Here is a 19,329-nt window from a genome sequence, read left to right as displayed (position 1 = left end):
CATACCAATAGCAAGTGATATAAATAGCTCATTCGTGTACATAAACGAATTAAATACTCTAGCACTCAACAAAAGAGTGTGAAAGTAAAGAAGCGGAGGGCAGCTATAGTGAACCATAGAGCCACTTTGGGTCCGTAATAAACTTGAGCTGGTGCGTGGAACTTGGAAAGGAGTAATGGTGTCAGCGTGAAGGTTCGCCAATATCATTCTATGCTTCAAATCGGATATCTTGTCTGGGTTGGAAGTTAGCCAAACATCGGTAGGCCGATTAGCTTTGGGAGCCCACAGTAAAACCACAAATGAGGCATTTCAGGGTGACAGGGGCTGGGTCTCCTTCGGAGTCGAAGAAGGGCAAAGCAAGATTAGTTTGAAGAAAGACTGAGGAACATGGATGAAAATAAATGGACGGCTCAAGTGCACAAATATCTGCACCTGAAAGGCGTGGACACAGAAGGGAGGAAGAGGTCAAGAAAGCTGGCAGCCCAGTAAAGGCTAATTGAAAGGGTAAATAGATAACCAGGAGTCCTAAAAAAGTGAGAGAAACAGAGACAGTGAATTGGACGGAAAGAATGGAAACATAAGGACCCCGGAGATTTACAAGGAGAAAAAAGAAATTAGAAGGGAAAGTGTGCGGTAATACGAAGAAAAGTGCCTCGCTATTTGAGGCTCGAGTTGGTTACAAGGGCAAAAACGTACAGGAGAAAACATTCGCCAATAGATGAGGCATGTGTCTGCTGCAGCAAAAATTGATGGACCGCTCAGCACATCCCAATGGAATGCGGAAGTTATTCACCCAGTGAGACCCATAGGTAAGGAACGCATTCGAGTCGTATTTGTGCTTAATGTAATCCCGGCCACGGGGGCCGCATTTCGATGCGGGCGAAATGCGAGAACACACGTATATTTAGATTTTGGTGCATGTTAAGGAACCCCAGGCGGCCAAAATTTTCGGAGTCCCCACTACGGCGTATCAATGGTTTTGGCACGTAAAACCCGATAATTTAATTTAATTTTGGATTTAAAGTGGACGGAAGCATCAACCGGTCAGCAGTGGAGATATGTAAGATTCACTTCGAGTATTGGTGAAAAAAAAAAAGCAGGGAAGACATTGATACGACCTGATCCGTTAGAAGCTAGGTACAAGATAGGTACAAGGTACAAGGTACAAGATAGATGACACGTTTTGAACAAGAGTAAAAAGATAAGGTGATGCATACGAAAATCCTCGAACGAGAAGCATGTACAGCATACCTGAATATCTCAAGCAGGCTAGGTGACTATATGTGACCACCACGTTTCAAAGGGGATGCTGATAAATCAACATCATAATCATCATGTTCTGAGTCTTTCATACGGCTCAGTACAGCGAATTGCGTTTTACGAGAGTACGGTCAAGTAAAGTGGCGTCTCGTACCAGTCAGTGACTCGAACAACTTTAAAAGCTGTAACGCTTATGATTACCCTGTTGTCCTTCGTATTTGGCAGGGAGGTCTGAATACTGGGTAATCATGGTTCACTAAAACACTCACCATTTGTAGAGCTAGCGAGGCCCGTGTTCTTGCTGCTCCTTATACCGGAACAAACCTTAAGCCACTGGTACGGTCAAGGTTCCTGTAAATTTCATCCGCGAACGACTAAAATAGCCCAAGTGAGAGTCACTGGAAGTGTGTAAACTTCGCCCAGCTCACAAAGCGATGTGTGCATTACTGCAATTCCCTGTTACAGCGGAAGATTGACAGCACATCGACACCCACACAGACAGTTCTACGATAATTGTTATTGTCTTCTTTACTTCTCATCTTTCATATCCGTCTTTCCCTTCCCCAGTACAGGGTAGCCAATCGGAGATGTTCTCTGGTTAACTTCGTTGTCGTTTCTTCGCTTTGATTTCCCTTTCTCGACACCGTGCTTCCTGTGCATGACAGAGCTCGGTTACTGCTGTTGTCTCGATGTGCACTTTCGGGTGAGAGCACGATCAGTACTGTAACTCCTTTCTTTCGTTCCCTCCTTTAACCTGCTTCCCCCTTCGTAGAAGGAGGAAACCGGACGTGGGTCATGCCGACCTTCCGGCCTTTCCAACACCCTTCACTCTCGCTATCTCGCCAAGCAGAGTTTATCTCCCGCTTCGTTTCCTAATAAGAAGGTGTATTGAGATGAAGCTGTCTTACGTTCGGTAAATCAGATGAGCAAAATTCTTTAGCGCCCTATTTTGCTGTGCAACTTTTCAGCAAGAGCAAGCGGCGAAGAAGAAAGCCGGCTGCTTGGACCTTGTGAGGAGTCGGAGGGTCTTCCTCTACACCTGCATTCTGGTCTACGCTTCGTAAGTGACACGGCGAAACTATCCTGTAACACAAGTTCCTGGTATACGGAAGATTGTATGCATTTCTGGTCCGAGAGAGAGAGAAACAAATGAAAGGCGGAAGGCAGGGAGGTTAACCAGAGCGGAAATTTTGATTTGCCACCATACACTGGAGAACGGCAGAGGGATCGAGAGGTAAGAAAAAAGTAGAGAGAGTGAGACAGATAGCACAGGCACACAATAGCAGCTACTCACAATCACTGCACATAATCACAGCACACGCACCGCACAATGAATGCAAATTCTCGCTACAAACATTATTGCAGGCCTGTAGTCCATTAAGAAAAACTGTACATAGAATTGTATTCGTTGGTGTTGCTGCGACGGCTTACGAGATCGCCATTCTAATATGTTTAGAACGGATAACGGTCAGTGATTTAGGCGAGCTAGCGTAGTGGAGATTGATCGTCGCAGTACGATGTTCAGGGATAGCGGTAATCTGCATGTCATGACTTGGCAATACTTGTCTTATGTGTTCTAGCCATTTTTAAATCTTCTCTAGGTTTTCTTTTTATGATTCAAATCCCCTTTGACTAAGTGGCCTGCCTAGATAAAAGTGCTCTTGCAGCGATTCTAGAGGCTGACAACGTATCGCCAAATCTCGTTCTATCGCCGCGATGTTGAACAATACTGTAGATTTTTTTTGTAATATTCACACATACTTGTGCGCTTTTACGTCTGAGGTCCTCGATCATTTTTTGCAAGCCATTTCCAGAGTCAATAATTTGGGCAATGTCATCTGTAAACGCAGGTTGCTGAGATGGTCCCCGCTGATCATCATTTATAATTCCCATTCCAGTTTAACAACTTCTAAGCATGCAGTGAATGGCATAGAAGAGAGTGTGTTTGCTTGCCTGACACTCTTCTTAATCAGTATTATAGCGATGAGCATTCTTTGCCTATACTTAGGACGTTCTGGTCCTATCTATATATCCTATCTGTCTAGGCCCTTACGCTGACCAGGTGGGCCAAGTTGTCTAACAGCTTCGACCACTGTGTATGTGCTCGTGGTCCCGATGCCGTCATGGTCGTTCCATCTTTGTCATTTCAGCTTTGCCAATTGTCTCTCGCAATGCCGTCGTCGTCATGCTTTCTACACTTACCCGCTTGGCTAAGTTGACTAATAGCTTGGGCCCTTACTCATATTCTCGTGGTGGTGATGCCGTCGTGGTCGTTTCAACATCGACCTTCCAGCTTCGTCAATCGCCTCTCGTTATGCCGTCATCGCGCTCCTCCCCATCGTTCTCAGGCCATCGTCGACCTCCAGGCTTCATGGTGCAGTCGTCGTTATACCATTGTCGTCATACATTCATGGTCATCCGACTGGCCTCATGCCGTTGTCATGCCATCATCGTCGTTGTGTCGTCCTCATGCATTCGCCATCATACCGTGTTCGTGAAGGTGCCGCGGTCGTTCTATCTTGATCACTCTAACTTCGTCATAAAACTCTCGTCATGCCGTCCTCGTCGAACAGTCGTCGCCATACCATTCTCATGTCGTCACCACGATGTGATTTTAGAATTGTCACCACTTCAGTAACGTCATCCCATTATCGTCCTGGCATTGTCGTCCTACAGCGTTCGTCGTTCCATCGATATGAATTCTGCTTATTCATTATCACATAATTTTGATGTCGTCATTCGGTCGTCATTATACCACCGTTGTCATGCCGTCGTCGTCATGGCCTCGTCTTGCCATGCCGGCCTGCTCAAGCTTTACTCTGACAAGCGAGTGCCGTAGCAACGTAGGAGGAAACGGGATTATGCCACACATAGCCAAAGCAAACTGAAGTCTCAGAATGACAAGTAGAGATGTTAAGCGAACTTGACTTCATAAATACGGTGTGTCGGTACATTGCCGGAATGCTAATCGCATTACCGTCGAGAGTCGTCGGGAGACGAGTTCTGGCGTAATTTTTTCGCCACTGCGGCTGTCAGGAATAATGCCGCTTTGTATGCCTGCTGACGTGGCCATCAAGGCTTCCTTGTTGACGGATGTAATGGGGATACAAGACTCATAGTAGCCCTCATAACACATAAAATATATCCACACTAATTACACACCCATCGCAAGAAATATTGCTAATCCTAATAACGTCGCGAATCGTGTTCTAAGGATGGATGCACCACCAATTTTCATTGCGCCTTTAAATCCGGAACGAGGCAGAGCATAGCCTGTGGCACCACGGAGGAAGTAGCCGCTCATATGAACAAACCATGCTTGTCGCCTCGCAGTGCGGCGAGCGGCATGATCTTTTACGGCCTGCAGCTCTCGGTGACCAACCTGGGCGGCGACCCGTACCTGACGTTTGTCCTCGCCGCGGTCGCCGAGTTCCCCGTGGCCGTCATCTGCTACGCCGCCATCCGGTGGTGCCGCCGGCGTTGGACCATGCTCGCCGTGTACGGCATCGCTGGAGCATGCGCAGTCGGAGTGGCCGTACTACCGCCAGGTATGCGACCGAACGCTTATGCCTATAAAGCGGGGGCTACATGGGGCGTTTTTCTCCTGCGACTATCGCGCGCCAAAAAAAAAAAAAAAAACGCGCTGGTGGGACGCCGGCCAGGCTACATGAGGCGTACGAGTGGCGAACGCCGCCGCAGTGTGGACAGACAAGGCAAAAATGTTTTGGCTACCACTAAATGAACGAACAATGCTTATATGTTGTTTGCTTGTGTTATAATTAATAAATTATGCAATAAATATCCCGCTAATATGTCTGTAGTTTGTCGTTAAACTCCACGCGTGATGCTTTCGCCGACGTAGCCATGGTGCTGACCAGCGCACGCGCGCGAAGTTTTCAAGGGACGGCGAGGTACGGTGAGACGGCTGGCCGCTCCCGCCGAAAACAGACGGAAGTGACTCCGACAGGCACTTCCGGTAGCGTCAGACGCGTGCGCGCCGCGTCAAAATCTAGCCGGTCCTGATCGGCGGCGGCGGGCGTTTTTCTCGACGCCGGGCGTCAAATCGGCGCCGTGAGGCAAAAATCGCCTCAAAAACGCTCCATGTATTCCGGGCTTTAAGGGGCCTCCTCGCCGTTCCTCGTCGCAAATATTGGCTGTGCCCTGGAAGTTATGGGTTGCCACTTGTGGAACGTTCGACCGCAAGAAATATTCAAAGTGGTTCTTTATTAGAGGAGAAAGGGGTAACCGAAATGTCGCTTTGCCATGGTGCCAGGAGGCAAACTTCATTGCCAACGTAGGCACTCCGCATCTTCTGCCTCGACTAGCGTCCCCGAGCGACATTTTTCTTCCCTTGATTTATCCGATACCGGAACCGAGGTTCTCGTCGCGCTTGCGTCACGAGCCCCGTTTCCTTTTTCCAATATTCTGTTTTTTTTTATTGACGTGATAAAAGGAGATGTTGACGCGCGAATACAGCACCGGTACTCGTTGGCTCTCAAAAAGTGGAAAAAGTACAACATGCAGTTACGTTATCACATACAAGTAAAAATAACACCACAAGATTACAAAGAAACATTCAAGCAATGATGCGAACACAATAATATCACACATAGACATTGACGGTAAATATGGAAAAGGCTCTTATAAACGATTTTTTTTTTTGCACGCGCCAGGGGGTAACGCCTAGCAACGCCGCTGTCCTCACGACATTCCTTCAATGCTAATAAAGCGAACGTATGTATGGCATTTGTAGGCCACGGGCCCAGTAGTGTCTTTAATTAAAGTGATAGGTTTACGTTCTAACATGGTTAAGTACTGTTTAAGTCAGCCTTTTGGTGTTTCCTGACGTGCAGATTTAGAAGGCGATATGTCCCTTCATCAACAAATCTAGAATCACACTGAGGAATATCAGTGCGGCAAATTCCGCGTAAAAAGTGTTTTGCGTATGCAGTGCCCAGCCGTAACCAATGAATAAGCATTTTTGTTTTTATCTGAAGGTAGTGGAATGTTGAATTCAATAAGCGGATTAATATAAAATAGATCGAAGCGCTTGCAATTTTGGTCAAACCCCGCGCTTTTTCATATTTTGAATGGTGTTGCTTTTAGAATGTAGCGCAGTTCACTTTCAGATTGTGTGAGGGAGGTCACATCGTCTCTGCGATGTCATTGTTGTACTGCTGCCTCGGCTGTTGTATTGCATTGAATATTACAATGACGCGGCATACTCTGAAATACTGTTTCGTTCTGCGCCCGGTTTACCTTTGTGAGCTGTTTGACTCTCTCATAAAGTTATTACAGCAAAAATTGTTTTCATTTTAGTGCTGCAAAGTGATGTGATTTCCGCCGAGGAGTCTCTAGAATCGACCCACTTTTGAAGCTTACATACAGAAGTTATAAATTTTAAGGAACATAACATAGCGAATCGTTCAGCCATTGTAGTCGACGTTGTATTAGATAACAAACGATCTTTATTTATTCAAGTGTTGTATAACAGATGCTGAAGGTGAATAGTTTGTTATACTGGGGTCATTCGTATTGACATTGGTCCATCCTGAATAGATGTTTGGTATAGTGCTAGTTGTTGAGGCGCTTTAATGAAGATGACTCGTTTATTGAATTATACACAATACCGCCAACTCTATTTTCGGGAGCGTAAGCAGCCACGGAGGGTCCTCGACATCGGATTTCCAAAACTCATTTTGTGGCAGGATATGGAGAGGTTTATGAGTTTCTTTGTGGACACGACTTTTGTGAATGCTCTATACGTCTAAAGCCAACGAGTGGTTCTTATGCTGGGTTTGAAGCCAGAAAAAATTCCGAGCTGTTTCTGACGTTCTCAGAAGTGGAAATGGTTATTGGCAAGCCTCAGCAATAACTAGGCAGCTACATATAGAAGTCACTCGTGGAACTGCTAGGCATGTACGGAGACCTTTCGCGAATAATCTTTAGAGTCGCTTTTGATGCTATTTTGATGTCGAAGTAAGGCATTGGGAACATTTAGCATCGATGATACTGATCCGGCCCTACGCAATGAATTCACCATCACATTGACCTCACTGTCGGGTTCTCTTTTTCAAGTTTGGACCCCAGGGTAACGGCCGATCGAGAACAAGAAATCGGTGTTGTGTGACATTCGTGAAATGTTTTTCGTGTTTGTAGTTTTTTTACTTTTGCGGCACCACTGCGGACTTCCAGCGACAGTGTTGCGCGTTCCGCATAAACTGAATTACCCAAGTCACGTGCCTTAATCGGTGATGTCGTAGACTGTGCATCCTGCGTATAAAGGCATTTGTGGGTGTGACGTTGACTGTTCGACTAGAAGCGCGGTTCCTCGGAAAGGGAGGGCGCAGGACTTTTCTGTAAAATTTCGGATGTTTCAGTGTCGTGCAGCGGTTGATACATTCTTGACACGATTGTCGCCACATGCTCTACGCGACATGCTTGTCTGCTTCGGATTTCCAAACCTGCCGAGGGGCCCTTTAAAGTCGCGATTCTTTTCTTTTTTTGTGTGTGAAGCTCGCCCTGTGGCATAGTTGTTCATATGAAATGAAAGCTTCGCGGCCCTCCTCGTGCAAAAATTGAAGTAGTGGCTTGCCGAGGTGGCATCCATGGACCAACGCGTGCAACAGTCAGCTTGATTGGATTGGAGCTTGGCCGGTCATCGCATCATTTCTCAAATGAAGACACGACTCATCCCATAGCGCAATTCCCGTATGGTCATTTGTGTTTCTATTGGACCATGCTGGTTAACCTCCCTGCTTTTCTCTCATTTGAATCTCTCTCTATTGGACCATACAGTTTTTCATACGGGAACTCATATGATCATATGGACATGAGGGCACATGAGTTATGTGGGTTTATTCAAAATGAAAGCGCGTTTCGCAGCGCATAAATCCAACGTCAACATGTATGGAGGACGATAGAAGCAAGCGCACTGTGGATAATACGGAAGAGGCTGCGACAATATTCGAAAGTTTTAATACGAATCGAATCCTTCGAATGGAGAACTTGATACTCAAAATTTTCGCGAATTTAATGAGCTTTCGTATGTTTGATTGTATATTCGACGGCCTAAACCACTATACTTCAATTCCGCCAGAAAACACCGTATAGGAGTGGTCGTTATTTCCAGGAGAGAGAGAGAGAGAGAGAGAGAGATTTTTCATGGTCTCTTAATGTGTCCTGCTGCAAATCGAAGTCAGCCGAAAAATATTTGACACTTTCCTTAAACAACCATAACGTTAAGATTGGCGCATGTAACACGACATATGTTTTACACTCGTTTTTGCCACGTACGCCAAAAGATTGGAATGAACGTCCCTCTGATATTGTTTCCATTAATAACAATGATACTTTTCGATAAGCACCTGCTAACACTGTCTAATAGCAAACATTTGTACCAACTAATGTTGGTGTTTTCTTTTTAATGTTATTTTTATACGTCATGTTACCTTTCTGTATTTATTATTCTTTCAGCTAACATTGTATAATTAGCAAATGTTGTTTATAGGCTGGTAATATATTTCCTCCTTATTTGTTGTATAACCCACTCTCCTCTCTAATGCCGAAAGGCCCCGAGGATAAATAAATAAGACCGTTGTTATCAAGCCATAACATAGCAGCACATGTTCAATTTGCATGCCAAATACTGGGGAGCGTTAAGATGGCGAACCAGATACTGAGCGCTCTGGTCGGCCTGTCCGTGCGTTCTTGAGGCTGCTATAGGGGGCGCGACCACCGGCGTTCTGCTGTATATCCCGCCGAATTCGAGCACTGAAAGCTGAGTCGCTGTTACAGCTTGTGTCGTCAACAGAGTACCTGGCTATGTGTAATTGATTACGGAAAAAATGTAATGAAATTACAGTGAGCGTTACTGAGAAAACAGAAAGTAATCAATCAAATATAAATAACGAGGAAATGTAATTGATTACGTGCGATTCGTTAGGTTCAAATGCTGTAGCTAGTCAGGGAGGCGTCATGTCCTTATCTTCTTTCATTTGTTGCATGGTTGTCATGGATTCTTTATATGTGTTGCAGTCGACGCTCTCTAACTTCCTATTTTTCGACAGCGTAGCGGCGACGTTCAAATTCAGCACAGAGTCGTTTTCTCCGTTCGACTTTGGAAGACGTGTTTTTTTATGGTTAGGAAGGCAATGAGCAACCTTTTCTTGTTCGCTGCAAAAGGCAACTCAACCAACTTAAAGAAGAGCATGCAAGCAGTTAGGGAATTTCCTGTGCCCAGCACAGCAGCGTCGGTGTCAGCGCTTGAGCCACAGCTAGCGTGCCGTCATCTCGCCATATGCGGAAAGGCCACGTGGGCATTTTTCCCCTGTGACGTCAAAGTGCGCGCTAACTAATCGCAGCGCGGACGCGGTTAGCTTCAGACTAATCCACTTTCCTCCTCGCATTCCTTCACTCATTGCTGCGAGACGGCAACTTTTTTTGGGGGAATTAACCAATGAAATGCTATCGCATTTAAAAGCAGATGCGAGAGAGACAGTGGAGCTTGGAATAGCATTCTAGAACTGGTACAGCGCAACATAGAAAGAAAGAAACAAGCCGAGCCGGCAGGCTCGGCTTGTTTATTTTTTTCTATGTAGTGCTGTACCAGTTTTAGAATGCAATACCAACTTGCCCAATCCTCAACCCTAGGAGTAGCATAGTTGTAAACGACGGTTTCCAGGTGTCGAACTAAGAAAAAAAAAAGTGACAATGTTATTGAAAGCTGTCAATACAGTGGCAGGCATTGAAAAGCAGCCCGTGTATTGCTTCGGGATGTTAATCCTCGCAACTTCATTGTTCCAAAAACTTGTCTAGAGTGGGTGGTGCCTCGCCAGATGTGCGCCATCGGCGGGAAGATGCTGGCCTCCGCCTCGCTGACGCTGGCGTGGATCTTCGCGGCCGAGGTGTTCCCGACGTTGTACCGCACGGTCGGAGTCAGCGCCTGCCTGGTGGGCACCCGTGTCGGTTCTTCGACGGCACCGTTTCTGTTGGAACTGGTGAGCGGCACAACTCGAAGCACATTTGCTTGAAACTGACTTTACTGCCATCTACAGGAAACTTATTGAGATGCAATACCGTTTTTGTTGGAACTGGTAAGCCGGCACGACTCGGAGCACATTTCCTTAAAACTGATTTCACTGCCATCTACAGGAAACATATTGTGATGTAATAATAGGAATAAAGTTGCTCGGGCTGCATCGATGAATTACCGAAGACGCCACTCTTGAGATGAGACTTGGTAAAACGGAAAAGAGGCAGAAACAAAAGAACATGGGGTGGCGACGTCGTCTTTAAGTTGCCGCACCACCTCGACAAGACGTCACATTTTTACGATGTCTTCTCGGTGCCTAGTTAATTTTTTACTGGTAAATATGAACTACATAGTATTTTAATACGGCCTGAGACCTTATAGGCTTGAAGAAATTTTGCTGATACAAAATGCTCCCCTTCCCGCACCCCTCAAAATATGTTGTGACGTAGCACTGACGTACTGGCGGTGGTGGCTGGGCTCGAAATAAAAAAAAAAAAACAAAAAAAAAACGTAAAGCTTTTACTTTCACTGATGGCGCTCCATCACGCCAGCGGTGTGAGATGCCTGATAGCTTTCTGGGCGCTGTTCCTTCTGCACAGGAGCAGTTGCCTCGCGAGATGCGTCACGCCAACAGGTCGCTGCCGCGTATGAATAGAGAACACTCGTCCGGGGAGTTCGTGCGCAAGGATGCACCTTGCAGACTCTGTCAGTGCCGCACCCGTCGTGCGCAGCTGCCACTTTCCGGTTGTTACGATAGCAATTACGACAACAACGTCTCGGTGTGCTGTTCCCCGCAGCTTTCATATGGCTGCCTAAGATAATTCAGAGCTGGCGTGTTTTGGGCAAGTCCTGCGTACGCGACGGCCAGCGCTGCTCTACCGAACAGGACGCGTTAAGCTGGAAAGTTTAAATGGAAACTCCGGCGATATTGCGACATCCGCTGATCTTAACAAAATTTTCTATAGTATACGTTCCTTTTTTCACTACCATTATGCGCGCCATACTGTATGGCTGCAAGTCACTTAATTTTCCTGAAAACGAATTTTAAGGATCGGCTGCGCGTTCCCGACTCGTTCCAACCAATGTATGACTTTTTACTGGCCAACCTGTGTTTGTGACGTCAGACACTACACCGTCTTTTCGCCCCAACAACGACGAAGCTTGTGCCCTTCCTCTTCGACACCACGGTCGACACTGACCGTTTTGACAGACGTGATAACCAGCGCTTCTTTTGCCGCAGCGCGCTGCGTTGAGCTTGGGCACGCCAGCTATCTCGCGGGGCGGCGAATGGTCAAAAGCAGCACATGGCGATCCTTCAGCGCTCCTACTGAGAGGCTGAAATCGCCGCTCTCTAGTTCGAAATAGCTAGAGAAACTCCTGAGTCGTCAGAAGACATCGTCAGCTTCGCTTTCTTATTTTGGCCTTAGCACCACATGTACAGCGCCTTTAGCACGCGTTCTGCCTGTTAACATCGTACGGTATTGTAGGATCTGACGTCATCGACTTTTCGTGACGTCACACGGCTACCTATTTATCGGTGATGTGAAATTATTGATGGGTATCTAAGCAAATTGAGCCACCCTACCGGTGTCGGAACTGTCAATGACATTTGAAAATGATATCTCAATATGGTGCAAAAAAAAAATATAAAATCGCCGGAGTTGCCCTTTGAACGCCGCATTGAAATAAGATCGCTCTTTGCTGAGGGAGGGAAAGAACGCGTCACAATATGGCTGACCAAAGCATGTGTCCAATAGAATGACCACTCTAGTAGGGAGTATGAGTACGCCACTGCGTCCCCCGTCTCGGAGTGCGTTGAGGCTGAAAGCTGTGCACCATGCGGACTGCACTCCGGCGCGGCCACGTTTGAGTATATTTAACCACATGGCAGGTACATAAGAGTGCACAGGGACGTGGTTAGGTGTGATGAAAAAAAAAGCTGCATTTCACAGCTTGATTGGCCCTGTGACCCGTAGGTCGCAGCACCCACTACCCAGCAGCGTATATCTCGGCCTCGGCGAACCTACCGGGCAACTATCGCTTGACCGTGAGATTCATCCTCTGGTGTTCTTTCCTCCATTGAGTTTTTAAGCATGAAATGCTTTTATGGTTGTTATTGTCGGCGACCTTGCAGTTACCTTGAGCCAAAAGCCAGAGCTGTTATCCGGGAAAGTTGCCGAACAAAACGAGATAATCCCGGCGACCAGTCAAAACTTTTAAAAATGCGGCCTCCGGCCCCCAACCCTTTGTACAGTACCGCATTACATTGGCTAGCTACTGCCCAAACAAGTTACAAAAAAATATTGCTTCCGAGTTTTTCCTAATGTTCGGTTAAATATCATTCAAGCTGCAACTTGTAGCACGCTGAAGCTTTATTTTTCATTTCCAATACCGAGGTTTAAAAGGCAGATACGGGGCACCATACACCTTATTGTTATTTTTTGGCGCCGAAATAGGGTTGCCTGTGTTGAACGCCAGCGGTCCCTGAGTTCGGTGACGCAGGGTTTTGCGTCGCCTCGAGAGATGGCGCCACGATGCCGTGGCGCTCCTCAAGTGGATTTTCTTCTAGCTGGGCAGCGTCCATAGGGACGACTGCACAGTATGGTGCGGTGCGGTGTGGTGGGGTGTGCCGTTGGGAACATGCACTACACCTGTTTTAAGATTGTGGCTAGCATCATCTACAACCAATCTGATTTGCGGGTTGCCATTTCAAGCTTACATCTACTTTCGATTACGGGAGCCGGCAATTTTTTAACCAGTAGGAGTGTTAAAGTGGAAAAAACGTGTACGTAAAGTGTGCTGAAGGCAGCTACCTCGTAGAGATTATATATATATATATATGAACAACATTTAGCCGTGTGGTGAACGTGGTTGCAATCGTGAATCCCGGAGCTGAAAGATGTGCAACGTAATGCAAGCGCACTCCTCCCACACTCTCAGCTAAATCGACGCTCAATTTCTTATTTATTTCTTATTTTCTATTTTATTATCATTTTTCTTTCTTTTTTTGCAGAGAACCTACTTGACTGACTCAATCCCCATGGCCATTCTGGCAGCCATTTCTGTTCTCGCCTCCTCGCTGATGCTCTCGTTGCCGGAGACGCTACGGGTTGCGCTGCCGGACACGATACGCGAGTCCAAACAGCTGGGGAATTCGAGGTGAGCGCTTTGTGCGTGTAAGCGGCGCGATGGAAAGAAGACCAGCGGGTACTGCCTGTTCGTTGCTGCGCTGCTTGAATTACTCGTGAGAAACAGCAGATTGCAAAGAAGCTTTCGTGAGACAGTTTAGGCAGTCGAAGAATTTTCCATACTAATATTTAGGAAGGGCAACAGCTGAGGCACACGAAAGAAAAAAAGGACCAGTGCAGCGAAGCGCTGTCCCGTTGTGCCATCATTCGTTGTGCCTTATTCTTTGTATGTGTGTAATCTTTGAACCTGCCTACAGTTCTCAATGATGAATAACGGCTAACTAGCTTTACTGGCCATGTTATGGAATTATCTATCTATCTATCTATCTATCTATCTATCTATCTATCTATCTATCTATCTATCTATCTATCTATCTATCTATCTATCTATCTATCTATCTATCTATCTATCTATCTATCTATCTATCTATCTATTATATACATACATACATACATACATACATACATACATACATACATACACACACACACACACACACACACACACACACACACACACACACACACACACACACACACACACACACACACACACACACACACACACATACACGCGCACACACACACACACATATATATATATATATATATATGTAAATAAAATGTCAAATGTATATGTATATAAAAATGTATATAAAATGTATATGTAAATAATATGTAAATATATATATATATATATATATATATATATATATATATATATATATATATATATATATATATATATATATAACTTCCGGTAGACAATTTTGCCTTCTTGACAAAGGACAAGCGCAAACGGATCGAATCATGAGGAATTCGAATACAGTCCGCGCATCTCACAAAATGGCACGATCGCCTTCGTCGCTTGCGCAAAGCTGAAGCAGCATTTCCCCCAAGGCCTGAAAACATAAGAGTGTTCAAGGTGCGCTTCTCGACAGAGGTCCAGTGGACTACGTATGCCACTCCTTGAACCAACGGAACGTCCGATACTTATCAACAACTGTGCTTTGTCGGCGTCCTTCTGTTTCCGTTGTCGCGAACTCGTTACCCGGCCGAACGCGACGTCGCCAAGCCATCCGATTTGTTTGATATGCGTGTGTACCAAGTTCCTCTCAACCATCACGCGTACTCGTCTCTGTGGCTCTGTTGTTACGGTTTTTTTCGCTGCTGAACTTGAAATTGCAAGTTGGATGCCAACCACCCGGAGGCTGCATTACTATGGCGGAGGGTGGAGTTGAAAAAGCAATCTTGTGTCGGGCTCTGAGTGCACGTTGAAGAACACCAGGGGGTCGAAATCACTTGGGAGGCCCCGCAATGACGTCCCTCATAACCCAGCGCAATTTGAAGACGTTACTTAAACTCCGGAATTTTATTTTACGTTAGAAGTGTGGTACGTCACAGGTGGACGTAGTGCTGAACTCAAATATCACTGCCGGAACCGACATTACGCCGAATGCTACCCAATCACGCATTGATTTGTGTAATTTGAAATATTTTTTTGTTTCTTTGACAACAAAATTTGCTGACATTTTTTCTCAATTTATTGATAATATTTGTTTTTGTTCTGCTTTCCTACGTATTTTCATTCCCTGTTTCATTTCTTCTGTTCATCTTTAGTTCAGCTTTCACCGTAACCATATGGTTTCACGTGCCGACCGTTTCCGTAAGCTAACATCTCTAACTCTACTAAAGTCCCCCCCCCCTCTCTCTCTCTCTCTCTCTCTTGCCTTAGGTGCCTACTTAAGACTTGCGCTTTTGTCTACTTAAAGTGTGTTACACAACCTTCAGTCAGCCATCGTTAACCAGCCAATTTCCTTTGGTCTCTGATGACCCATTGACTTCCGAACGGTTTGGCAGCAGAAAATTTTTAGGTATACCAGTCCACAAAGGTTTCAAGGCACAAAGTGCGCAGGTTGCCTGTAAACTGTCAATGACCTAAAAAAGAACATCTAAAAGCTGAATGAATTTTTCTGGTGGTTGGGTGGTTGTAAGCTCCCGACGTCTTCGCCCAGTTCTCCGATTAGCTGTACTCTCAGAAGCAGTCGGCGTATTGCATAGGTGGCATAGAACGTGTGTAAGGACTTCACAGTTCCCTTCTACGAAATGCGAATTCCATGTTTAGTTCGTTCAATGCTTCCAGAAGCCAGTGCCCGGTGTTCTGCCTGTCGGTCTTAGTCACGGCGATGAGTCTTACAGAGTGTTGTAACAATTATCACTGTTCGAACTGCCGATGAAACGATGTTCTGGTGGTCTCTAGGCTCAGTTACTGGAAATACTTATTTGCATTCCATTTTATGTGAATACATTCCGCAAACAAGACATAGTTTCGATCTCATTCTCTTTGTTTTTGTTTTCAGCAAAGCAGGTAAAGTCGTACCCTCTAAGGACACTACGATCGACTCGAAACTTCAACTTGCTGGGTCTGAGCTTGCCGTACTCGACAACGACGTCAAGCACTGAACTACATCACGCCGTCGATCGCCAGGGCTTCTCTGTGAGAATGCCGGCAGTGGCGATAACCATGATGGGCCGGTTCGACTGCCTTGTGGAGGCGTCCGCATTCAACGGAAGGTTGAAGGCGAAATGGTGAACGTGAAAGAAAACGTTACCTGGCCAAAGGTACCACGCAGAACAAACCATGACTCCCTTGAGAGGTCGGCTGTATTCTTTTGGACAATATGGGGCATTTTATTTTAATATCAAGAGAATTTAAAAAAAGGTCCCCCTTCGCTGGTGTCACAATTCGACTTCTTCAAGTGGATTACTGCAAGAGGCAGACATTATTTGTACGGGAAATTTGAAAAAAAGAAACAGTATCGACAAACCGACAAAACTTTGCTAATTACATTTTAGCGAATAACGGCACATATTGCAATGCACGAACTGGATCCGGCGAGTTCGCGAACACTGCATATGTACATACTTCTGATGTGGAACTCCAATCGTGAGGGCAGGTTAATGGTTATAATAGTTATCCTGTCCTGACGAATGGAGTTATACTATCAACCGCTGGTTAATTAATAAATTTTATGCTTACATTTGAACAACACTTTTTTTGTGCCATAATATTATTTCAGGCAACAACTGGTCTAGTGAACTTCTCTTTCATGCTGACTATCTTTCTCTCTCTGTGTACATATGTTGTGAGACAAGGTTTAGGCAGCCAGTCTCTTCTCTATTCTCCCGACTGTGAGCGCCACCACCAGGCCACAAAACGGTGATGTACAGGTGAGAATATGAAGCGTATGAGTAATGCTCGCACTAAATATATCAGACTTGCTCAATACGTCCTGCATAAAGGTGCTTTTCCGAGCGTGAAAGAACCCGGCGAATACACGGGAATTGCCTCGAGGGGCCACTCGCGCTGCAATTTTGGGTGTATTCACGGGGCATTTCTCACGCTCGGAAAAATACTTTTATGTAGTGCGTATTGAGCAAAAGAAAAGTTTATCGGGAGTTTCTCATGTTGCTCTACAATTTTCTCATTGACACTTCTCATCAATTTATAATAATTGAGAAGTTGATTATTAAATAAGTCTAATTATCTAATGAGGCAGAATGGAAGAAATAATCTCCATGCGACTTCAAGCAACATTACCTTAGTTCTGTCCGGCTACGTAGCATTAGCGCATTTTTAAAAGTTTGGCCAAATTTAAGGGAAACACCCTGTTATTACACACGCTCAAATCATCACTATCAGGATTCTCTTTCGAATTTAGTTCGAGACAAATAAAAAGCTTTAAGTTTATGCTGCGCAGGGAAGCGACTTAATTAGAGTCCACTTAGCATGTCTTGCGCAATGTGACCGATAAGAGCTGTCACTTCCAAGGAACATGGTGTTGGCCGAAGTTTTATTTTACAAGAATAATTACAACATTTAATGCGTCCGCATTTATGCCGCTCGTTGTGCCATATCGTGCAAATTGAACGAGTGAGCTCCTCAAACGCACTGAAAGGGCCTGCACAACGAGATATGGACTTATAAATAAATAAATAAATAAATAAATAAATAAATAAATAAATAAATAAATAAATAAATAAGCTAGTCAGTCAGTCAGTGAGCCAGTCGCTCGGTCGGTCGATCGGTCGGTCAGTTGGTAATTTATTTGTACACCTGTCCAAGTGGGACGCCTTGCTGAAGAGCTCGGATTTCACAAACCAACTACAGGCCGTCCAGAGGGCTCACGACGTCGCGGAGAGTCACCACCTCCCTGTCCCGTCGTGGGCGGAGCCACCAACTTGATCGGGGAGCCTTCGGTTCCCCCCAATCGAGTTCCTCAGGACACACTAATAAACTTCTTGTCACTGTCACCTGACCCACGTGCCATGCAACGCTTTGTGTAGAGACAGATCCAAAGTTTGCGGCAGGGCGATACTCTATTTTATGTTTACACAATACTCCTGCTACGCCAGTTAGTTGTTTAGAAAGATACTGCAAGCGCAAGAAACGTTATTCTTACCTTTGTTCTTATGTGAGGATCGCAAGTGAAATGAATGTGAAAAAGCAGGAAGGTTTTGACCCTAATGAAAACATTGAAGACCAGTGAGGAAGACGAATGTTTAGAATTTAAGCACATGTTAGGCTGTAGTGTAGAGGGAACGCTCTGCGGCAACGCGCTCATAGGCTCACGTTACTTGGAAGAACTACGTGACATGCAACTTCCGAAGTAATACCGACAGCAATAGTTTATTTCACGAAATATGTTTGCAGAATATTACAGTCCACCTGAGGAATACGCGTCTGTGCTAGGCTGCGTAATCATCCAGCCTCCTATCGTCCAGTAACGTCAGCACTAGAATATAAATGAACGGCGATGGCGTTCAACTACGTAATAATGACGAAATGTAGCATCCCACAGAAAGCTTTGCATTTACTCACGTCTTTCGTACCTGCTCATATACAAACAAAAGGTGAAAACGTCCCGGCTGAAGTTGCCCAGAATCCCACGTCATTGATAAATTGATCAGTCAAATTTAATGTTAACAAAAAAGCCCTATACAATGGGCAATGAAAACATAAAGAAAGTTCACTACCCAGCAGCGCCGACATTTTAAAATTTTTTTTTCAATTTCCCAAGGCTGGGGACAGTTTCTAACTTAGGAGGACAGGGCTGTAAACTGGCGAGGTTCTTGCGATAATTAGTGTAGAACATGCGTCAACGACCTCTCTTTGAGCGTTGAAGACGCTTCTATCGTATCTGGCCGTTTGCCCTCGCTTGCTCGGAAATCGCGACACTAGTCGACACCTGGCTGACTTGGCTTTCAGGACTTGACGTCATCCGCCTGCGAGCTGTCGCGGTCCATCGGGATGTGGCTTCGCTGTCCGCGGGGTCAAAGTCCTCGCTTGACACTGGCTGGAATGGAGTCGACGACCAAGTCGCCAAGGAAAATGCATCACTCGGCGTCTGAAAACAAAGGGAATGGAGAACAAAGTACGGAAGTATGAGCATAGGGACTGATGCTGGTTTCCATGCTTAACGAATCGAGGCTCAGAACACGCGTACGCGCTTTGTCAGACTTGCTAGAAGGGTCAAACACATCTCTTCGGCGAAACGCTTCAAAGTGAAACTTCAAAACGCGGAACTCGAGGGCACCGCTAGAAATGCCTCGCGTTTGCTGCTCGATACTCTGCCCGTTCCATTGAGATGGGTACGTGCCGTTTAGACTACGCGCAGAAATGCTACAGCTGAATGTCAAATTACTTGGAGCTTTCACTGACAACCCCAGACCGTCATTTCATTGAATTAAAGCATTACGGAAATTGAACTTTGCGGACATGCCAATTACATATACCTTGGTCGACATTTCCAATCAATCATTCAGGCGAGTATCCATCGCAGAGCA

At 45.5% G+C, this 19,329-nt stretch overlaps 2 protein-coding genes across 4 annotated transcripts in view; one reads left to right on the top strand and one right to left on the bottom strand.

Annotated features, from left to right (window-relative positions):
• LOC142590219 (organic cation transporter protein-like) overlaps positions 1-16,757 on the top strand; it is a 29,366-nt gene extending 12,609 nt beyond the window's left edge. Inside the window, exons 7-11 of one of the 2 annotated variants that reach the window (XM_075702141.1) lie at positions 2,229-2,320; positions 4,594-4,808; positions 10,078-10,259; positions 13,308-13,453; positions 15,843-16,757. In XM_075702141.1, the coding sequence (XP_075558256.1) occupies positions 2,229-2,320; positions 4,594-4,808; positions 10,078-10,259; positions 13,308-13,453; positions 15,843-15,945 (738 nt within the window). In that variant the 3' untranslated portion in view covers positions 15,946-16,757. Of the gene's footprint in view, positions 1-2,228; positions 2,321-4,593; positions 4,809-10,077; positions 10,260-13,307; positions 13,454-15,842 lie in introns of those variants that run through there. The other variant, XM_075702142.1, reaches the window with a different exon arrangement.
• Positions 16,758-18,525: 1,768 nt separating this feature from the next.
• The window catches only part of LOC142590218 (uncharacterized), a 55,269-nt gene continuing 54,465 nt past the window's right edge, over positions 18,526-19,329 (bottom strand). The window contains exon 5 of one of the 2 annotated variants that reach the window (XM_075702138.1): positions 18,526-18,890. In XM_075702138.1, the coding sequence (XP_075558253.1) occupies positions 18,675-18,890 (216 nt within the window). In that variant the 3' untranslated portion in view covers positions 18,526-18,674. The remainder of the gene's footprint in view (positions 18,891-19,329) is intronic. The other variant, XM_075702139.1, reaches the window with a different exon arrangement.

The sequence above is a fragment of the Dermacentor variabilis genome, chromosome 8 (genome assembly GCF_050947875.1).
Source record: "Dermacentor variabilis isolate Ectoservices chromosome 8, ASM5094787v1, whole genome shotgun sequence".
NCBI lineage: Eukaryota > Metazoa > Arthropoda > Arachnida > Ixodida > Ixodidae > Dermacentor > Dermacentor variabilis.
The sequence above is the reverse complement of the archived record's forward strand: the minus strand, read 5'-3'. Positions and strand labels throughout refer to the sequence as shown.